The 19,868-nt window shown below is 50.2% G+C and overlaps 8 protein-coding genes across 8 annotated transcripts; 3 read left to right on the top strand and 5 right to left on the bottom strand.

The window, feature by feature from the left end:
• Positions 1–34: 34 nt before the first annotated feature.
• Positions 35–2,936, bottom strand: ASPSYDRAFT_45784 (Golgi transport complex subunit COG4). The gene is made up of 2 exons (XM_040847112.1): positions 1,514–2,936; positions 35–1,455 (listed from the first exon to the last, which is right to left on the bottom strand). Exons 1-2 carry the CDS (start codon positions 2,717–2,719, stop codon positions 199–201), a joined length of 2,463 nt encoding a protein of 820 aa, XP_040701646.1. The 5' UTR covers positions 2,720–2,936; the 3' UTR covers positions 35–198.
• A 307-nt stretch (positions 2,937–3,243) lies between these two features.
• Positions 3,244–4,392, top strand: ASPSYDRAFT_153041 (SIR2 family NAD-dependent protein deacylase; the record flags this gene model as incomplete). The annotated part of the gene is made up of 2 exons (XM_040842250.1): positions 3,244–3,366; positions 3,436–4,392. 2 exons carry the CDS (start codon positions 3,244–3,246, stop codon positions 4,390–4,392), a joined length of 1,080 nt encoding a protein of 359 aa, XP_040701645.1.
• A 135-nt stretch (positions 4,393–4,527) lies between these two features.
• Positions 4,528–5,675, bottom strand: ASPSYDRAFT_203499 (uncharacterized protein). The gene is made up of 4 exons (XM_040843835.1): positions 5,087–5,675; positions 4,920–5,036; positions 4,721–4,837; positions 4,528–4,673 (listed from the first exon to the last, which is right to left on the bottom strand). The coding sequence occupies exons 1-4, from the start codon at positions 5,246–5,248 to the stop codon at positions 4,548–4,550; spliced, it is 522 nt and encodes a 173-aa protein (XP_040701644.1). The 5' UTR covers positions 5,249–5,675; the 3' UTR covers positions 4,528–4,547.
• Positions 5,676–5,998: 323 nt separating this feature from the next.
• On the top strand, positions 5,999–7,688 carry ASPSYDRAFT_152847 (putative hexokinase Kxk; the record flags this gene model as incomplete). Its single annotated transcript, XM_040842239.1, has 5 exons — positions 5,999–6,038; positions 6,095–6,217; positions 6,273–6,298; positions 6,348–6,755; positions 6,813–7,688. The coding sequence occupies 5 exons, from the start codon at positions 5,999–6,001 to the stop codon at positions 7,686–7,688; spliced, it is 1,473 nt and encodes a 490-aa protein (XP_040701643.1).
• Positions 7,689–7,867: 179 nt separating this feature from the next.
• On the bottom strand, positions 7,868–10,092 carry ASPSYDRAFT_1009031 (WD40 repeat domain-containing protein). The gene is made up of 3 exons (XM_040839728.1): positions 9,671–10,092; positions 9,115–9,615; positions 7,868–9,055 (listed from the first exon to the last, which is right to left on the bottom strand). Exons 1-3 carry the CDS (start codon positions 9,905–9,907, stop codon positions 8,048–8,050), a joined length of 1,746 nt encoding a protein of 581 aa, XP_040701642.1. The 5' UTR covers positions 9,908–10,092; the 3' UTR covers positions 7,868–8,047.
• Positions 10,093–10,313: 221 nt separating this feature from the next.
• On the bottom strand, positions 10,314–11,516 carry ASPSYDRAFT_153539 (STIMATE family protein; the record flags this gene model as incomplete). Its single annotated transcript, XM_040842293.1, has 2 exons — positions 10,314–10,976; positions 11,052–11,516. The coding sequence occupies 2 exons, from the start codon at positions 11,514–11,516 to the stop codon at positions 10,314–10,316; spliced, it is 1,128 nt and encodes a 375-aa protein (XP_040701641.1).
• A 1,323-nt stretch (positions 11,517–12,839) lies between these two features.
• Positions 12,840–13,537, bottom strand: ASPSYDRAFT_58432 (putative pre-mRNA branch site protein p14; the record flags this gene model as incomplete). The annotated part of the gene is made up of 5 exons (XM_040849531.1): positions 12,840–12,940; positions 13,010–13,137; positions 13,213–13,269; positions 13,357–13,380; positions 13,506–13,537. The coding sequence occupies 5 exons, from the start codon at positions 13,535–13,537 to the stop codon at positions 12,840–12,842; spliced, it is 342 nt and encodes a 113-aa protein (XP_040701640.1).
• A 942-nt stretch (positions 13,538–14,479) lies between these two features.
• On the top strand, positions 14,480–18,780 carry jhd1 ([Histone H3]-lysine-36 demethylase; the record flags this gene model as incomplete). Its single annotated transcript, XM_040852267.1, has 2 exons — positions 14,480–17,815; positions 17,875–18,780. The coding sequence occupies 2 exons, from the start codon at positions 14,480–14,482 to the stop codon at positions 18,778–18,780; spliced, it is 4,242 nt and encodes a 1,413-aa protein (XP_040701639.1).
• Positions 18,781–19,868: the final 1,088 nt, after the last annotated feature.

Below are 19,868 nucleotides of genomic sequence, written 5' to 3'. Positions count from 1 at the left end.
AAAAAAAAAAAAAAGTAAATAAATAAAAGAAAAAAAAGAAAAGAAAATAAACCGTTGCGAGTAGAAGGTACTTGGTTTTCTAAAATATCAAATAATGATGATAAATCTATACAATCCCTATCTAGTGTAGTAAAATTATATGCAAGACAAAAACAAGAAAGGGAGAAAAAAGAAGGAAAAGAAACTAGTAACCAGTAACTACCGCCGAACCATCCCGCGAACCCTCCTCCTCTCCTCCGCATTCAACTTATCAACCACATCCACTGTCTCCCCACCTCGAAGTACATCGTCCCACTCATCCTCATCCATACCCATTACAAGGGCCATCTGGACACACCGCGCAAAGGCCTCTCGGTGCCGGTACCGACCCGAGACACCAGCTCCACCTGCAGAGGGGATATCAACAGCAGCGTTGACAAGACCAGCTACGTCGCGCTCGAGGCGGGTTGCGCCGAGAGCATTGACGCGGCCGTGGTAGGCCCACAGTCGTTTTTCGAGGAGCCGCGAAAGGTACGCGATGGTTACTGTTAGCAGGCGGTCGAAGGCGGTGCTATTCAGGATTCGGGAGATCGGGGCGAGGAGCTCGGTCCAGGCTGCGCTGAAGCGGGGACGGACTAGCTCCTGTGGGGAGTCTGGGTCGTTGTCTGGGGGTGCGGAGTCCGAGTCCGAGTCGAGGTCGGACTGGTAGGTTGTTAATGGCGCGGTGTCAGAGGCTGGTTGGTATTCGATATCGCGGAAGGCGTCGGAGAGGATGGGACGGAGGCGGTGCTTGATAATGTTGTTAAAGACGACTTGGATGCCGTCTGAAAGGAGGTCGTTGACCTTTGCCTCGAAGCTATTCGAGAGAGTGCTGAGAGTTTGGGAGACAACTGCGGCATCGGCCGGGGAAGGAAAGAGTGTTCGGAGTTGGTCGGTTTCTTCAGGCTGACCCTCTGTGTTGGTGACGATCTTCTTGGACTCTGTGATGTTTTGAATGATGCGCCGGACATAGTCAACTGCTACTTCGAGGTTGTTGATTAGGACTAGGAAGGAGATGACGATGTGTTCTGGAGGAGAGGCCCCCTGGTGGGTTGCCCGAGGGTAGCACTCGTCGCGCATCTTGCGTTGGGTCATTCCGATGAAGTCAGACCCAAGGACGCGTGACAAGGTTGGGACGACGTTGGTGACGACTCCAATTTGAGACGTTGAGAGAGACTGCTGTAGGACCTTGTTGACGATAAACATAATGTCATCAACTGCGGACGTGATATGTGGTGGATCCGCCTTCATTGGCCGCTGGCGGTTAAGAGTTAAGCCCGAGGGCTGCTCATCTAGCTGAAACGCCTTTTCAACCGATCGTCTGAAGAAGAATGTCGTCATGATGTTGAAGGGGGAGATGAGCCGGTCACCGATCTTCTTGGAAAGAGCCGATTCTTTCAAGAACTGGAGTAACTCGAACCTTTGTTCTTCGTTTGGCTGGACGAGGGTGGTCAGCTTGGCTTATTTGGTTGTATTATAGAATAGTGAGACCTACATTGCATGCCTCTGCTAGAAATCGGCTATAAAGCGACCACCGGTTTAGCATGATGGCCATCTCATTCAACAGCCCATCAATTTCCTTCATGTCCACTCCTTCGTCTTCCGCAGTGCCATCCCGGGTGGCTGGAGAATTGGATCTTGGCGTCGTAGTCCGTTGAGGGGGAAGAAAGCTCTGAACCAAGAAGGTAAAGGCATATGATTTAACGTCCATCAATTTGCGGTCAATATGCCGTTCATCGCTCCAGGTGTCGAGAACAATGCCGCCTTGCACATCAGCTTCCAGCTGTAGACGCTCAATGACTCTATTCATCTTCCGAGGGCCATAGTGACGCTCGACAAGCGCTCCATGGCCATCGACTATCTGAGCAATATGCTCGAACAGCTTGCTAAGTGTATTGGCGTAGAAGAAGCCGTCCTGCTGTCCTGTTCCGGTATTGAGATTCGACCGTGCTCGGGCCGCCACGCCCTGGCAGACATATCGTCCGTAGACATCTAAACCAACTTCCGAGCGTCCGATCAACGGGAACAGCTTAAAAAAACGCGTAATCTTAGCTCCATTGTTTTCCTTGACGGCCTTATCAAATTCGCGCAGAAACAGCCCACACAGCGACTCAGCCGCATTGTTCAGCGTCACGTTTGGCGGATCCGGGACCTCTGCTGTGGGTACCATCTCTGCTGCGAAGGCGCCCTGAACAACCTCCAAGGGCACTTTGGCCGCACGGTCCAAATAGCTGGCTGCCCTTTCCCAGTCTTGGGGGGCCCCCATTGAGCCTGACACCCCCAGGACACAAGCTTTTAACTCTGACACTTGTTCCACAACCTCTAGCGTGCTCTTTACTCTCGACTGCTCTAGGTCTAGACGACGGACTGCACTGGAAATACGGTCCGCGGTTGAAGCGGCACCGGAGAGCATGCCATTGCTGATTGCTCGCGTGGTACTAGTTTGGGAGCCGAGGTGTGCACGGAGGAGGTCCAGCCGACCTAGTTCTCGCGANAAATCCTTTTGAGAGGCAACAAGAGCGTCAAGTCGAGCTGTTACGGCGGCCTCTTGCTCGTGCAGGTGGGACAGGGTGGCCTTGATTTCGGCGACGGAGCTTGCATTGTAAATGTCGGAGGGGGAGGTTGTTGGTTTCGAGTCTGGTGTTGCTGACGATTGAGTCTCCGAGTGTCCATTGATGGCAGCAGATGTGTGATTCGCCATTCTCCCGACATCCACAGCCGTTGAGGCAAGGCTGCGATGTCAACAATGGGAACGTATTTATTATGTTCCTGGGAGACCGTTGATTACTTGGAGAACAAGCGATGTGGCAGAAGTTGAAGGCGGTGAAGGCTGGCTTTGAGGGCCTGAGTGACAGGCTGCAGAGCTTCCTGACTCATACTGCGGCATAGATAGTCCAGAGAGAAATGGGCCTTTGGCTGAAAATTACAATTATTGAGAAATAAATTGTTGCAGCTGAGGCAAGACCCGATGCAAGAAGGTCAGGATCGATGACCACGAAAATACTGATGCCTTAGGCAAATACAGCGATCGAAAATTAAACGTCATTGAGAAATATCTCAACTACCTGCTCACTCGCTTTTGGCAAGAATTTATATAGACTCTCTTAGCGCTTGCTGCTTATATTATAGAGATATTTGCTTTCACATTTCCCAGTCACAATAGGACGTCGTCGCAGAGCTCGACACCAGCAAACCAGGCCCAAGTCTGGTCGTCGGTTTCGTATCATGGGCAATGAATCGTCTACGGTGGTAGACGAAAATACTCCACCCTCAGTGCTAGAAGCACGTACTGTGGAAGCTGTTGCGAAATATGTCAAGGAGAGACAAGTGCGGCGGGTAGTAGTGATGGTATGCCTTATTGTCCAAACATGCCCCTCCCCCGCTCTGATAGCTAACGCCGGTGATGAATGCGTCTAGGTTGGAGCAGGAATCAGCACATCAGCCGGTATTCCCGATTTCCGGTCCCCTGATACCGGTATATACGCAAACCTCATCCACCTGGACCTACCCGACCCCGAGGCAGTGTTCGACATCAGTTATTTCAGAGAAAACCCTAAGCCATTCTACGCTTTGGCACGGGAGCTCGCCCCGGGGCTATACAGACCTACAATTGCGCATTCGTTCGTAAAACTACTCTACGAAAAGGGCAAGCTTTTGAAACACTTTACGCAGAACATCGACTGTTTAGAGCGGCTGGCGGGTGTACCAGGCGATATGATCGTCGAAGCACACGGGAGCTTCGCGACTCAGCGCTGCATTGACTGTAAGACGGCATATCCGGAGGATGCTATGAAGGAGGCGATTGCAAATGCTGAGGTGCCGTCCTGCGAGGAGTGTAAAGGGCTAGTGAAACCGGATATTGTTTTCTTCGGGGAAGCATTACCCGAGTCGTTCTTCTCCAACAGAACACTTCCCGAAACGGCGGACCTGTGCATTGTCATGGGGACAAGTCTCCAAGTGCAGCCATTTGCTAGCCTCCCTTCGTTCGTTGCAGACGGTGTCCCGCGTGTTCTCATTAACCGTGAGCGAGTTGGGGGGATGGGGTCTCGTCCAGATGATGTCCTCATCCTAGGCGACTGTGACGACGGGGTGAGGACACTTGCGCGAGCACTGGGTTGGGAGGACGAACTGCAAAGCTTGTGGGAGAAAGCCAACCCGAGCAAAAAGTCGCGGGAGGAAGAGTTGGCGCCTCCCGCAACGCGAGAAGAGCGGCTTGAGAATGAAATTACCCGGTTGACCGCAGAAGTAGACAAGACTCTGGAGATCTCAGACGCTTATCAGAAACGTGTTCGAGAGCGTCTGGACGACTCTTCACCTGAGGGCAATGAGGTTACAGGGCTGGCTCACGTTTTCCCGCATTTGGTAAAAAGATAAAAGCCGCAAAAGATGTTATGAGATGGCGTCGGGAGTTTTTTACTCTTCTTACTTCGGGGACGACATACGATCACATAATGAGGCATGAGTAGATAAAGATCAAGTAAAGTATAGTGTTAGATCATTCTTGAAATACTCGGCATATGATCAAAATATTATGCAGCGTTAGGGCTCAGGGCCTTGCACGCCATCCAGTAAGCCTTGTTCATAACCCAACAATCCCACTGGATGCTCTCGAGACAAAGAGGAACACCATCGGGAGCAACGTGGTCAACGAAGAACTGACTGGTTAGTGACAGTAGTGTAGACGAATAAGAGGTACACCTACTGCATTCTCGTTATAGATACGGCCGAACCCTTCCTGCATGCCTTTCCGTAGGTCATTGTTGAATTCCGAAGCGTCGTCGGTGAGATCATTGTATAACTGGATGCTAGTTATAGCAAACTGGAGGTATGAGAGTTAGTATGGGAGCTGTCTTTACGGGGCAGTGCTGGAGCAGTGCTGGAGGCGTGAATGAGAATGATACCATGTGGTACGCCTCGCATATGGTGAATTGAATCGCTTCATCACAGGGACTGGAAAATGGTTGCTGAATCGAATTTGTGCCTGGGGCTACGATGGCGTTGTAGGCGACGCTGACATCCTATTGACAGTTTTAATTAAGTCGGTAGGTTATGGTGTGGGGAGTCATACAGAGGCGGTGATATTCGAGGATTCCTCGTCGATTCTGTCTAAAAGGACGTAAGCTCCCTTGAGACCAAGGTCGAGGTCGAGGAGACGATTGATGATGGAGGATTCAATGGTGGCAGCAGCAGCAACTGACACAAAGATGAGCTGTATTAATTTGGTCAACATGATGGATACTGTTGTACACGAACGAAATAGTATAGGAGGGAGGTATGCAAGAGGAAGTCTACATGGGATTTCTCTAGTATTTATATTTGTGCGTTTCTTTTGACGCAGCGAAACTCAACTCTATGTGCGTGTTGAGGAAGCATAGAGTGTCACTATTATAGTTCATACCGAATTTGCAAGTGGTGGGATGATGGATTGTTGTATGCGCATAGAGTGGTACGGGTAGTATACAATACTTTTAGTGAGTCGTGGAGAGAATCCTCCGTCCGTGCGCGTAACAGTTCGTGGGAGTCGCATCGGATGACTATGATATAATCAGGATGATCATGCTTGGCTCTTCGTCCTGACAGCTCCAGACAATGATGCGCCATGATGTCAGCCAGAGACAGACGGCCTCGCCAACTGATCTCAGGTCTCGAGTGCTGAGGACAAGAAAACGGAGAATCAGCAATGCAAGACCGCTGGGGCTGGCGAGACAATAATAAGACCACACGCATCAATCAGGCCATGCAAACTAGCTGAAGTCTTGACAGGTCGAGGAGAGCTCCCAAATGATAGACCGGTGAGATTGTGGGGTTCTTGTGCTTGATCCAGACCCCTCGAGAAAACCCCCCACTGCCACTCTTCAAAGTTTACCCTCCTCTTTTCTTCATCCCTTGTCTTTTCTCTCCTAGCTCCCCCTCCCCAATTGCCTCGACCTCATCTTCATATCCTCATATTATCGTATTCTGATTCTCAGCCTCATTCAAAATGGTCGGACTTGGCCCCAAACGCCGTCCCTCCCGTAGGGGTACGTCACCGCTCCCCGTCCCTCCCGACAGCTTTCGTCCTAATCTTGCCTTTCAGGTTCCATGACGGACATGCCCCAGGACCTCTTGGAGCAGATCAAGCAGTTTGAAGAGATCTTTACCGTCGACACTGCCAAGCTTAAGCAGGTCGTCGACCACTTCGTCAAGGAGCTGGAGAAGGGTAAGTGCCGTAAACAAGTAAATATCTGAACATCGCTGAGAGTCGGTTCCTTTAGGCCTCACCGTCAAGGGCGGCAACATCGTGAGTACCTAGGAGTACAACCCGCGTCATCCACTATCTAACGATGTAGCCTATGAACGTCACCTGGGTTATGGGCTTCCCGGACGGTCAAGAACAAGGCACATTCTTGGCTCTCGACATGGGCGGTACCAACTTGCGTGTTTGTGAAATCACCCTGACCAAGGAAAAAGGCGGCTTCGATATCATCCAATCTAAATACCGAATGCCCGAGGAGCTTAAGACCGGCAATGCGGAAGAATTGTGGGAATACATTGTCGACTGTGTCGAGCAGTTCATCCAATTCCACCACGAGAACGAAAGCCTGACAAGCCTACCTCTGGGTTTCACCTTTTCATACCCCGCCACCCAAGACTACATCGACCATGGAGTCCTTCAACGTTGGACCAAGGGTTTCGACATTGATGGTGTCGAGGGCGAGGATGTCGTACCTCCTCTCGAGAAGGTCTTCAAGGAGAGGGTACGACACCTATGTAGGCCTTTTGAATTTGTGTGTGCGTACTGACTGTCATTATAGGGCCTCCCCATTAAGGTTGCTGCTTTGATCAATGACACAACCGGAACGCTCATTGCTTCCTCCTACACTGACTCTGACATGAAGATTGGCTGCATTTTCGGCACTGGTGTCAACGCCGCCTACATGGAGGATGCCGGCTCTGTACCAAAGTTGGCCCACATGAACCTACCGCCCGACATGCCCGTCGCAATCAACTGCGAGTACGGTGCATTTGACAATGAACACATTGTCCTCCCTCTTACTAAGTACGACCACATCATCGACCGCGACTCACCCCGCCCCGGCCAGCAGGCCTTCGAGAAGATGACCGCTGGTCTGTATCTGGGAGAGATATTCCGTCTGGCTCTGGTAGACCTCATAGACAGTCGTCCAGGCCTTATCTTTGCCAATCAGGATACCTCTCAGCTGCGAGTCCCGTACTTGTTGGATTCGTCCTTCCCGGCCGCAATTGAGGAGGACCCTTACGAGAATCTGACGGAAACAGCGGAGCTCGTTCAAAACACGCTTAAGCTCACATCGACCCGGTCCGAACTCGAAATGATGCGCCGCCTCGCTGAGCTGATTGGCACTCGTGCTGCTCGCCTGTCCGCCTGCGGTGTCGCTGCCATTTGCAAGAAGAAGAACATCAAGTCCTGCCACGTCGGGGCCGACGGCTCGGTCTTCACAAAATACCCACACTTCAAGGCCCGTGGCGCCCAGGCGCTGCGCGAAATCCTTGACTGGGACCCCAGCGAGAAGGACAAGGTTACCATCCATGCCGCCGAGGATGGATCCGGTGTCGGTGCTGCTCTGATCGCCGCCTTGACATTGAAGCGTGTCCGCGCCGGCAACTTGGCTGGTATTCGCAACGCAAAGGACATGCAAGCATTTTGTTAATTCACCGCAATTCCACCTCTGGTTTTGAAAGGCGCTGTTTAGGATTTGGGCCCATTGGTAATGTCTATGATACAAGTGTTCTGAATGATTGCAACTGCGAGGAGCCAGATTGATTGGTTAGGATTGGGGATATCCGTGCCCTAAGAAGATATATAAGTCAAAGTCAAAAAAGAAAGAAAAAATACCGCGAGGCTTCATAACCAGCCTTCGCGTACAGACAAGTTGGTCATAGACATGGACTACTAGACATGTTAGACAATTTACAAACAATTTCTAATTTTTTTTTCTTTTTACACATTTAGAAGCAACGCTATATTGATTGACATATGTAGACATAGATCTAAATGCAGCAAAAACCTCTACCCCTGGATCTGCCACAACCGAATCCGCCCTCGGTCGTTGCCAATAGCCAGATACTCAGAATTTGGTGAAATAGCCACAGACGTGACCCGTCCCAACGGTGTGCTCTGCGTCGGCCAGTTCCGGTACACAGTACAGCTAGGGAGATGCACAAGACGCAAGGCGTCTTTCTTGGTTTCACTGGCCATGGCAAGGAATTGACCATCCGGTGCGAATTCGATATGGCTTATCGATGTAACGAGCTGGTCAAGCGCACGGTTTGGTTCCGGGCGTTGAGGAATTGCAGTTGAAGTATCCCCTTTTGCGGCAAGGAGGGAGGCGTATGTATTCGCCCACTTGGAGCGGTCGTAGACGTTGACGATACCGGAGTTACTGCCAATGGCTACCCAGCGGTCGCCTCCTAGGGCTGATCGCTCAGTGCTGCCACCAAGTCGGAGGATGGTCGTTCCTACGCCACCAGCGTCCTTCCATCGTGCAACGATCCGGTTAAGCTGCGAGTCCCATTCGGAGACCTCGCCGTTAAGGTTGACAGCTGTTAGACCCTCACCGTTTCTCCACCAGGCGAAGTCGGCTACACCGCCGCGGCCATCGACGCGGACTTGCGCGATCCATTGTGCTGTGGCTGTGCTGTGGATGTTGACGACGCCACCACCTTTACGGACGGAGCCGATGAGGCCAATGTAACGTCCGCAGGGGGATAACTTTAGATGCTCCATGGACTTTTGTTCCTCACGGCGGTCTGCGGAGCCGTTGATCTTGTCAACTTTGCCAGAGTTGAGGTCCCAAATGTGGAAGAAGCGGCGGCGACCGGAAGCGTAGATCTGATTTCCATCGGGGAAAGAAAATGCCGAGACGCTTATTGGGGTTTGGCGGAGGTGGAGCGATGTAAGGAGAGGATTGGGCGCAGGCGCATCGGGGGCGATGTGGTGGAGGAAGAGAGTTGATGCTGGTCCCGATGAGAGGATTAATGGGTGATGAGGGTGGAACGAGAGGGAGCTGACGGCAGACTATACATTGCGCATGTTAGTTACTTATTAGAAAAGCGATATTTTCACTGTGCACTTACTGGTTGGTCTTTTCCAATATCCTTCAAGCGTTGAAGACCAATGACTTCTTTTCGCAATTTTGCTCTACCACCCGTTGGGCCAGTAGTTTCGTTTTTCGTGAAATCGATACCCTGTAGGAGTTTCGCCAGTGGCTGCGTCGATGTCCCTTCTTCCTCGTCCGTGTCCATATCTTCCCCGCGGCCAAAGTCATCTTCATCTTCGTCTGCCTGCTTGTCCAGCGTTGGGTTTGCCCAGTCGGGCGTGGGATGCAGTTGCAGATACTGCCTGCGCAGTCGCCGGATGTATTCCTTCCCGCTGATTATATCTTCCGATTCAGCAACGCGCAATTTCCTCAATCTGCTATTGCCAGCCAGCGAGACTGTGATGCGCTCATCATCGCTATCGTGCCACACTGCGGGAAGACCATCTAATTCATCATCTTCATTCTCAGGTCCAACCGGTATAGCTGGGTGCTCAAGCTCCGAAGATACCGGGCCGGCGCCAGAGTCAAGGAAAAAGAGCTATTCAGCTACCATTAGTAAATCTAAGCATTCGAATGGGGTCTGCAATACGCACATCAGCGTCAGCAACATCTTCCAGATTTTCCTCTTCTTGATCTCCCTCGGCTTCATCTGCGCTTTCATCGGAGATAGATGCGAGCGCTAGTGGGTTGAGATCTTTTCCAGACTTTAAAGCACTCTGAAATTCATCACCATCGCCAAAGAGAAGACCCTCCAGCTTCTTCTCGGTGTCATCTTTCTCAGCAACCTTCTCCTCTCGGACATTCTTTTCTATAAACGTCATTTTCGGCATTTCCGCGGCCAACTGTCGGCTTTTGAATACCCCTACAGGCCAACCAGACGAACTTGAAAAGTAGAAGGAGAAAAATTTGGATGAAAGTCCACCACTTGAGTTATGCCCCAGAGTGGTTCATCCAGAGCCAAGCAAAATAATTTTTCTCCCCGAACGGCAGAATACAGCGGAGTATTTGGCGGTGCATATATTGGAACCTCAGGCATCTGCCCCGCTTCCAAAATTACATGTTACTGAAATAAAGCTATAACATTGAGGTATGTTCAAAATATTGGTGATCTTATGAGATAGATTTGTATTACAAAATAGCCGCACGACGGCACGAGTGACCTAACCCCACACTAGCGGAGAATTGCAAAGTCATCAGACCCCAAACGCCCGATATAAAACGCCATAACTGATATCATCACGGATCTTTCGTTTGCGCATTTGGTTTTGTAGAAGATATTGTTTCATCACATTCGCCGGCGTTGTTTAAGGTTGGCGTTGATCCGGATTCTGAAGACTCGGCCGGGTTTAGCTCAGGAGAATCTAATCGACTCAAGGCTTCTTTGAACTGCACGGGACTGCGTATGTTCCTTTCGTCGCTCCTTCTAGAGACACCGTTCACTGATTCATCGTCATCGTCCAAGCCGGCCAACAGTGCGTGGCGATCGTCGTGGTCGTTTTCTCCAACATCACTGTCATCTCCCAGAGTATCGTGAGATGGAGAAAGTGGTTTCTTGATAAAGATGTCGATAATGTAGTACTGTATCGCGTTCATTATGACAGGGAAGAGCAACATGACGAAAATGATCTGGATTGCGGTGTTGCCTTCCGTCCATCGCAAAGCCCAGTCACCCACTTTGACGATAAGCGGCACCATCTGGATGAGGAAGAACACGCATATCTTCATCCCTAGAAGGCCCATAAAGTAAATTATAGACTGCTTAAACCACCATCCGAAGCGCGGCGGATCTCCATAGTTCCCTGATTCAATAGACTGTGGAGGATTTGCGAGAGGTGTATATACCGCCAAGCGGTTCAGAAAATGGAGGATGAAGATCAAAATTGGGATACCAAGCGTAGTCTATTTAGCGGAGAGTTAGCGCCCATTTTAGCAAACTGGCAATGAAATAGCTGGGAGACCAGGAAATACACTTACATCGATACCCAGATTCAGCAAATAAAAGGAGCATGGATTTGGCTTATATTTTCTCGTGATCTCAAATTGCCCGGCGGAAAACATGGACATAACGAGATTGAGAAGATGCAGCATAGATGAGCCAAACACTTGCTTCGAGGCATCGAATGCCCACACCTTCACGGGCCGTTGAGGGCGCTCTCTCCATCGTTTGTAAACAAGCGATAATAGAGCCAGCATTCCGAGTGCAGCCTGGACAACAAGTGAAAACGGCCCCAGTAGATGGCATTCCCCGTTATCGTCGTCATTTTCAGGTGAATCCGAGCTTGTTGGAGTATATGAAGCAGTCGGTGTAGTTGATGCAGCTGGCGATGGAGTTGTGAAGGCGCCACTGGTAGTTGGAGGAACTGTGGCATGTACTCCGACGCTGAGGGCGGCAAATATCAAGGTAGTTGCGCATAATAACGGAATCAGCCGGAAAGCCATGGTGGCTCAAGCTCACAGGCGCTGGCGAGAGGCGTATGGGTGAAGTACGACCGGTGAGATCGTGATAGACGAGAGCGCTGTCGGTAGGGTAGACCAAGACTAAGTATGCGCGCATAAGCTGGGGAGAATCGAGGGATGGAAGTTTGGCGAATGCGTGGCGGACAAAATAGGGTGGAATGATGCAGATGAAATCGAATAGTACCTCTCTTGCCAGCAAGGAGCCTGAGCCAGCCAGGAGAAAGCCTCGAAAGTTATGTCCGAGTTGGAGTGACACTGACTCTTGCTTCACAGACCCCGCAGACCACCTGGGCAGGCTGCGCTGGGCGGCTGTGACGGGCGCTAACACGGTGCTACTGGTTATGGCTAGCGTGTCTGGACCGATTAGTGCTCTTGGCGCTGTTCGACCTTGACGCCGACGCTCCAGCGAGTACTTGAATGAGCCCGCACTGTCTCGGATTAATTACTATGTAGTGAATTTGTGGATGACATTGGTCCATTCAGTGCTAAATTTTGACTAAAAAAAAAAATCTAACTGGGGTCTAACTTATATGCTTTGAGGATGCTTTCGAGTGAGCATATCTGAAAACTACAGAGGTACCCATGTCGTCGATAGCATTTATGAGCTAGAATGTATGTTTACCTATACGTAGAACCGTAGTACAACTATTGATTATATACAACGCCATCTAAAAATGCCCCAATAAGGCGCCGAAGAACTTCTATCACGCCTAATCTGTGGGCCTGAGTGGCTCGATGAGTCGATCAACTGCAATGACAGCAAGTGGATACAATAGTTAATTGACACCGACCGGCGAAAACTCACGTCGCGTGGCTGTTAGCAATGCACTACGATGCGGATACCCCATAAATACTATTCAGTAGCCGCAAACAACAGCCCTGGTTGCAGGAGATCTCCGAGATCGAAGGGTCTTCGCTAGAACCTCTTTCATATACTTGAGCGCCCATGCGCTTCTTACCACCTACGGCAATGTAGACTTTCATGCCTCATAGGTTTGCCGAGCCATATAACGGCCGGCAGTTGATGTGATGATATTGATAGCAGTAACTGGGCGGTATAATGATTCCGAGCCAGCCTGTAAAAAATACCCCATCCTCCTCCTGGAAGCAAAAACCAGAGAAGCGTGTCATTCTACCTACCAGCCCTCAAAACCCATGAACGAGAGCCGGGAAACCCATATGAGTGAGAAGCAAAAATTGAACGCCGTAAACCCCGCAGCCGACCAAAGACAGTGTGCACATCCCCGTGCCATGCAGCGCGCGCAGGGGACACGTAGAATAAGCGATGAAAAGGAAATCGTCACGTCATTCTATACCATGCTGTTGTTTGAGACGTTCCAAATTTTCTTGCCTTTCCGCCAGATCCTCCTTCGACTTGGCCATTTTCTCCGGCTGGTGATATAGGACTGAAAGATTATAACATATTAGCCTCTTTCGAGTCCAGAATTCCGCCATGACCAATCTCGAAAACGTACCGACGAGATATCTGTTCTGAAAGTTGAATCCATTGAGCTTATCGCATGCCTGTTTGGCGTCGTGGACGTCTTCATAGACCACAAATGCAGTGCCTTTCGAGTTGTTCGCGATCCCTTGTCGTATTTGTCTGCGAAAACGAACGATAATCAGCGCACTGGCAGAGAACGCCACAAAGGTATGATATAGCCAAGCGGGAGCGTACCGGATAGGTCCGAACTTTCCGAAAAGATCGAAGAGTTGTTCAGCAGTTACGTTGTAGCTATTCCTGGTTAGAAACTTAACTCAATGCGATCGCGGTTGACCAGAACGGCGCAGGCGAATTAGGTGACTGGGAGACACGGCATACTTGAGGTTCTTGACAAAGAGAATCCTAGAAAATGTTAGTCCCTGTAGATCTAGCATCGCGCCCCGACATTGACCGTTTACCACGTAAACGCAGGCCCGGTCGATCTAGTCGGAGGGGTCTTAACTAGGAGGGGTATGTTCGAGACTTACCGATTGGCTTCGGGGGCGAGCTTTCGGCTCATCCTCAGGCGAAAAAGTATTAGAAAAATGAAATGTTCAGTTGGAAAAGTGCTAAATCCAAAACCCAAATGGGGTTTGAGATTGTTCAGATAAAAGGAGAGAAAGAGGAAGAAAGTAGAGGGGAAGAAAGAGAGAACTTCAAAGAGTCGAGGCAAGTCAAGTTGGTCGCGAGATTTGGAGGAGAGCCTTGGATTCCTCTTTGGGATTAGCTCCGTCAGCGCATCGGAGCCTCAATACAAATGGTACTTCTCATGGACTGCGTACTATAAATGCAATGGATATCATCTGGTAAACAGATAATACAATATTATACCCCATACCAGACAGACCTGTCTTGATTGTTGTCAGGGCCAAGTCATGGCCTCTTGTCCTGACGGACTACTCGGCCGCAAACGATTTTATGCCTGAGGCAGGAACTCGGTCCTCTCTTCTCTTCGCTGCACTGGCTGGTAGTCCCCTCCCCATCTCCATCCTCTGCCGTCAATCCGTCGGTCTTCGCGTACAATCCGGCGGCTCTATCATCCTGAGCCCCGTCCAGTCTTCGAGACACGGTACTTCTGCTTTTCTCCCTCTCGTCTGTGTCCGTCGCGGTGTCCTTGGTGCTGCGCCTATCCGGCAGAGGGAGAGACTGGAACTTCTTGCCCCCCTCAACTTCAGCGCTCCGCCGTGCGACTCTCCTCCGTCAACCTCCCCGTCCCCCTTTTTTTTTTGGCGCCTTCCCTCCGCCTTGAATCGATTCCCATCTCATTGTTTATTGTGCGCTTGTCATCCCGCCAGGAATGACTTTCCTTCCATCTGCGGTGGCCTTTTCTTAGCCCGTGTGGTTGACTACCCCTCCGCGTTGCATTGCTTGCCGCAGGCAAGTCTCATCACTTCCGCGGCTCTTTTTCTTTCCACCACATTGTCTCCCCTTTCGCTCATTCATCTCGTCTTCGACCGTCACAATGATCAGTGCAAGCTCTTTTGTGACTCCGATCGGCAACCGGCCGCCGCGATATCGAACCCCTTCCCCTCCGCGACGCGCTGTTGAACCCATCTCTCCCTGCTCGACGACCGGCACCCTTCCCTCCCGGAACGATCGCGAAATAGCTCTGGGGCCTACAAACTCCGATCATGCTCATTCTACACCAGGAAATAATAGGTTCTCACCGGCCGATGCCCCTACGACGCATCGGTCGAGTCATGGTCGATCCAGCTCGACTATCGACACTCTCGCGACGATCGCGCTAGCGACGAGTCCTACCTTTACACCCCTCCCAAACCGTCCTCCATCACAGATGTCGAACTCGAATCTGTCCATGTTCCCGCTTGAGCCTACAGAACCGACTGAACGACCAGCCAAACGACCGCGATCTGAAAAAGATCAATCCTCATACACCCAACACCGATCAAATGCTGCACCATTTGCCAATCCTCCTTCGATTTCCGATAGTATGAAGACCGATGCAGAGCTCTTGTTGAATTTTGCGCGACCCACGAATCCATACCCACAGATGCCTTCCTCAAAACGTGTCAGCGCGGATGAATCCTACCATAACCATACTCTCCACTCACCGGGCCAAATCAAAGAGAGCAATATGAGTACATACTGGGTCTCAAACTACGACAGCGTGATATTCAATCGTTCTGCAATCTACAACATTCCACAATCACGCATGAGGTCCCAGTCCGATGGCTCCGCTGCTATATCTCGTCCCGTGATACAAGGTCTCCGGCCTAACACAAGCTCTTCGAGCCTCCAACCCCTAGCTTGCCAAGAAGATAGAGATAACGAGGAGAAGAACTGGAATTTTGGGAATAAGGAAGTTGTCGACGGTCGTCAGACTAACTTTCAGAATCCAGACGAGACGACGATACCCATATTCCACCAGGGCCGGTCACTCAAAACGGAACATGACACAGAATCTGACCAATCCAATCAGGCAAGCTGTGCCGCCTGCAACCTCGTTCGGATACCGCTCGACAATGAGGATCTAGGTGATGTCACCTGGATTAGCTGTGATGGCTGCAAGCGCTGGTTCCATATCGTATGCGCTGGGTTCAAAAATGACCGTGAGATTAGGACAGTCGATAAATTTATATGCAAATCGTGTCGGCCCGTCCACGGCCAGACTACCTTTGTTCGGAAGTCGTCTCGCGCTCGCACTTCAATCGACTATGCGGGTCTTAATCAGGGCTTGGTAAAAGCAGCAACAGACTCGCTAGAGCATCACTATATCGAGCCTATTAAACAAAACAAGATACGCTTCGTCCCAGAAAAATTCCCGCGCATGCGCGCCGAACTAGTCAGTGCTGAATATTTCGAGCGTGGGAATGGGATGACAGAACCGATTGTCATCCCTGCAGAATTCAACACCTCGGCACCATTTGCGAATGTTTGCCCTGAATTTGACGCACTTGTTCAGGAAGCATCTACGCAAGAGATGTTTGATGAGCTTTTAGACCATCCGCCGAGCGACAGTTGTGAGATTGTTATTGACTGTGGTCAAGATCAATTAGACATGGTAATCCCACAAGGTCTAACGGTCAGGGCAGTCTCCGAGCTCTACGGTCCGGAGGAGAGAGTGGAGGTAATTGACGTCAAATCGCAGCATGGCGAAGATAGGCGTTGGACTATGCAGAAATGGGCAGACTACTACGAAAGCACCGGCCCAAAGGTTGTCCGAAACGTGATTAGTCTCGAGATCTCTCAAAGTAAATTAGGCAGGCTGATTCGCCGGCCGAAAGTCGTGCGCGATCTCGATCTTCAGGATGCGGTCTGGCCTGAAGAGTTGAAGGCCGTTGGGAATTATCCTAAAGTGCAGTTCTATTGCCTGATGTCAGTTGCCGACTGTTATACCGATTTCCACATTGACTTTGGTGGCTCCTCCGTCTATTACCACATTCTGAAAGGCAGGAAAACCTTCTTCTTCATACCTCCCAAGGATAAGCATCTGAAGAAGTATGAGGAGTGGTGCAACTCACCTGCGCAAGACTACACCTTTTTAGGCGACCAAACCAAAGAATGCTATCGTGTTGATCTCTTCGAAGGTGATACGATGCTCATCCCCTCTGGCTGGATACACGCCGTTTGGACTCCCGAGAATAGCCTGGTCATTGGAGGAAACTTCTTAACCCGACTCAACTACGGCATGCAAATAAAAATCGCGAAGATTGAGAAGGATACCAAGGTCCCTATGAAATTCAGATACCCGTTCTTTCAAAAGATACAGTGGTACACTGCCCTCAAGTATCTTGAGGAAGATCCCGTACCCCAAGGTGTGCTGGATGCGTTTGCACAGGACGAGAACTATCGTTTTCACCGGGAATATCCTATCTACTACGAGTTCGAGGAGCGAGCCAACACTGAGCCTAGGGGATCACCCTACCACAACTCGCGGTTCTACTCACAAGCTGAGCTGGAGGGACTTCAAGACCTTGCAAAATATCTTCTTAGGACTGCGTTGATTGCAGGCTCTTATCTCGTTGAGGGTGTTACTGTCGATACCAGAAATGCTGTTAAGAGGTCTATACCTGCGATGTCGGCTGATCCAATCGACCTCATTCGGACGTTTGGGATATGGATTGCATGGAAGCGAGGTAATGAAAAGGCTGCGCAATGGACTCGTCCTGGCGTTGTGGAAACCAATGCCAAGCTCAGTCTCGTGGAGAAGAAACCCGCTGGGAGACCTAGTCGACGCTCAGAGCGTAGCTCTGAAAATCAGCGGACGTATGCGGAGAGGCAGGCTGTGCAGCGTCTGTCGGAGCTACCTGTCGATGACACTCAAAAGGAGCCAGTCGTCGACGGTGGGAGCGTTGTGCCTTCGTCTAATATTGCGCCTCCCACACTTACTAGCTCCGTTCTAGTGCCTAACACTAACGAAGATCCTATTCCGAAACATAGAACTGCATCGCGCGGCTCTGGCCTAGGTCCAAAGCGGGTTGCCTGTGATGCATGTCGCAAACGAAGGATCCGATGTCATCACAAGGAAGACAACAACGGGGTAACAGGACCGCACATTTCAGTTGGCGCCTCTAGCCTAGGACATCACACCCCTACTGCGCAGGATGCGGCATCCGCGCTCAACTCGTTAGCGGCGATAGCTTCCGGAGCTAGTTTTCCAAACGGTCATAATGCTGTTAAAGCTGTGGACGGAATTGAAGGCCCAACGAATTACACCACTGGCATGGCAGCCGCACCGCACAGGACCGCTGGAAGAGTCAGTGATACCAGCCCAGAGGGCGCGAATTCAGCAAAGAAGGGTCGCAGCAAAGCTTGTGACGATTGCCGAAAGAGTAAGGTTCGTATACAAATGGATCCCCTTTTTTACTGTTGTTCATTGGCTTACTAATTTTGTAGCGTCGTTGCATTCACGATGAGTATGGTAGAATCGACCCTATCAAGGCCCAGGAGCGATCGAAGCCACGAGCAACAAGTCTGGCGAAACGGCCACGGGTCAATGAAGATGTCGCCACACCCAACGCAAGTAAACGGTTAAAACAGGAAAGCACTTCACCGGTGGCTAAACCGGCGCATTTGCATCACCGAGAAGCAGAAAACCCAATGCGTATGCAGTCGGTTGGTGAAAATGGTCTACTCGAGCAATCCGGGCGCAAAAGCAGCACACAACACACGGATATGTTGCTCTCAGAGAAAAACATCTTTGCTGATCAAAATTCATATGCGTCGCCGCCGGCGTTCCAAGCGGATACTGTTGCTACCAAGGAGTTGACAACGGCTGTATCTAAACCAGCAGCCACGTTGGTATCACCACCGACCTCGTTGGCGGATGAGATGGATATACATGACCAACCCGACGGCGAGGGGGAACATGCATCTGCCGTATACACCCCTTCGTCGGGCTCTCGTCACTCTTCGCGTCAACCCCGTCAGGTTGAGAGGTATATGCCCGAGGTTCACTTCGTCAAGACAGCCAAGCCTAGCACATCATATCCGCAACCTGCGCGTCGCTCGTCCTTTGGTGGTGCGGGTGCGCGGAAGATCACGCCAGGACTGTCTTCCGGGCAGAAGAAGTCTGCGTCTCGCCCCTCCTCGTCTCATGGCAAGAAAAGTCTGTCACCTTCGGTGGAGAAGAGATCTGAACGGTATCCTTTATCGTCTACGTCCCTCGGTCTGCACAGCAAGATTCCTAAGCCTCAGCAAGCAAATCTACTCGAGGATGACCCCGACGCCGAAAGCCTGCGCCTAATTCGTGAACTACAAGAACAAGAATTCAGTTTAAGGAGGCGGGCAGGGCGGACATAGTCTCCTACCTTCGTGACGCTGTTATCTCCACGCGAAAACGCTCCATACATTGCTTTGTTTCATTGTTTCGTCTCACGCACTATCTTCATTCATGTAGACATGCTAGATCGGGAACCGTCGAGGTTAGGTGCAACCTCCAATTTATTCGATTGTATTTCGTTGCTAGGACATCTGGGGTCACGGAGTTTAATACGAGATGGAGTCTGATGGACATGGGATTGGATTGTTTTTCGTTTCTTTTTACCCCGCCTTTCCTTCTTTCCCTTCAATATACCTTCTTTCTCTTTACCTCTCTCTTTTTTTAACCATGTCTCATGTTTGTCTGGTGTTACTGGCTGGGGTTTTCCTCTTGGGCTGTCTTTCCTTTTCTCCCTTTCGCGTCTGCTTTAAGTTATCATGATATCTTCCAGTTGCGTTTCCGCATGATATCTCTCCTGCATGCTGAGTTGAGTACTTTTGAGCCATTTTCTTTTAATCAGGGGGCGTTCAACTGCGTACGAACTGGGCAATTCAATTCAGAATCTGAAGTTTTTCTAGCTTTTCCCCCTATTTTGTAATTCTTTTAGCCTCGCCAAGGCTAGCCAGACTGACATTGATTTCAATATTATGGAAAACCAGATAAGCTTAAAATTTTCCTTTACGATCTTACTCCCTATATTACTTCTTAGTTAATTGCGGTTCCATTGCTCCTTCCTAGGTTGAGTTTATGAAACTTTTGCGGGCAAATGTTTCTTCAATCTATTCAGTTAAGCGCCGTCAATGCTATCATATATATTCAAGTACAGATGACCGAAAGATCTATATGTTTTCCTAATAATCGTCTAACAAGTATCCTGAACTACCTACCCACTCTGTCGGGCGCCCAAAAAGAAAAGATACTCGAGCCCTTACGGCTCCCCAGAGCACTGAAAATCGTGTATTGATAAAAGGTCTTTGTTGTGTTAGGGGTGATAGCGCCTTCTAGAAACCAAACGAGAGGAATATCGACCGAAACGAAGTAAGAATAACGTATGGGGGGTATACCATGTATGAATACGATGCAAACTGCAAATGGATATCGAATACGAGAAAAAAAAAATAGACAAGGC

The sequence above is a fragment of the Aspergillus sydowii genome, assembly GCF_001890705.1.
Source record: "Aspergillus sydowii CBS 593.65 unplaced genomic scaffold ASPSYscaffold_6, whole genome shotgun sequence".
NCBI lineage: Eukaryota > Fungi > Ascomycota > Eurotiomycetes > Eurotiales > Aspergillaceae > Aspergillus > Aspergillus sydowii.
This window is presented reverse-complemented; position numbering and strand designations above follow the sequence as displayed.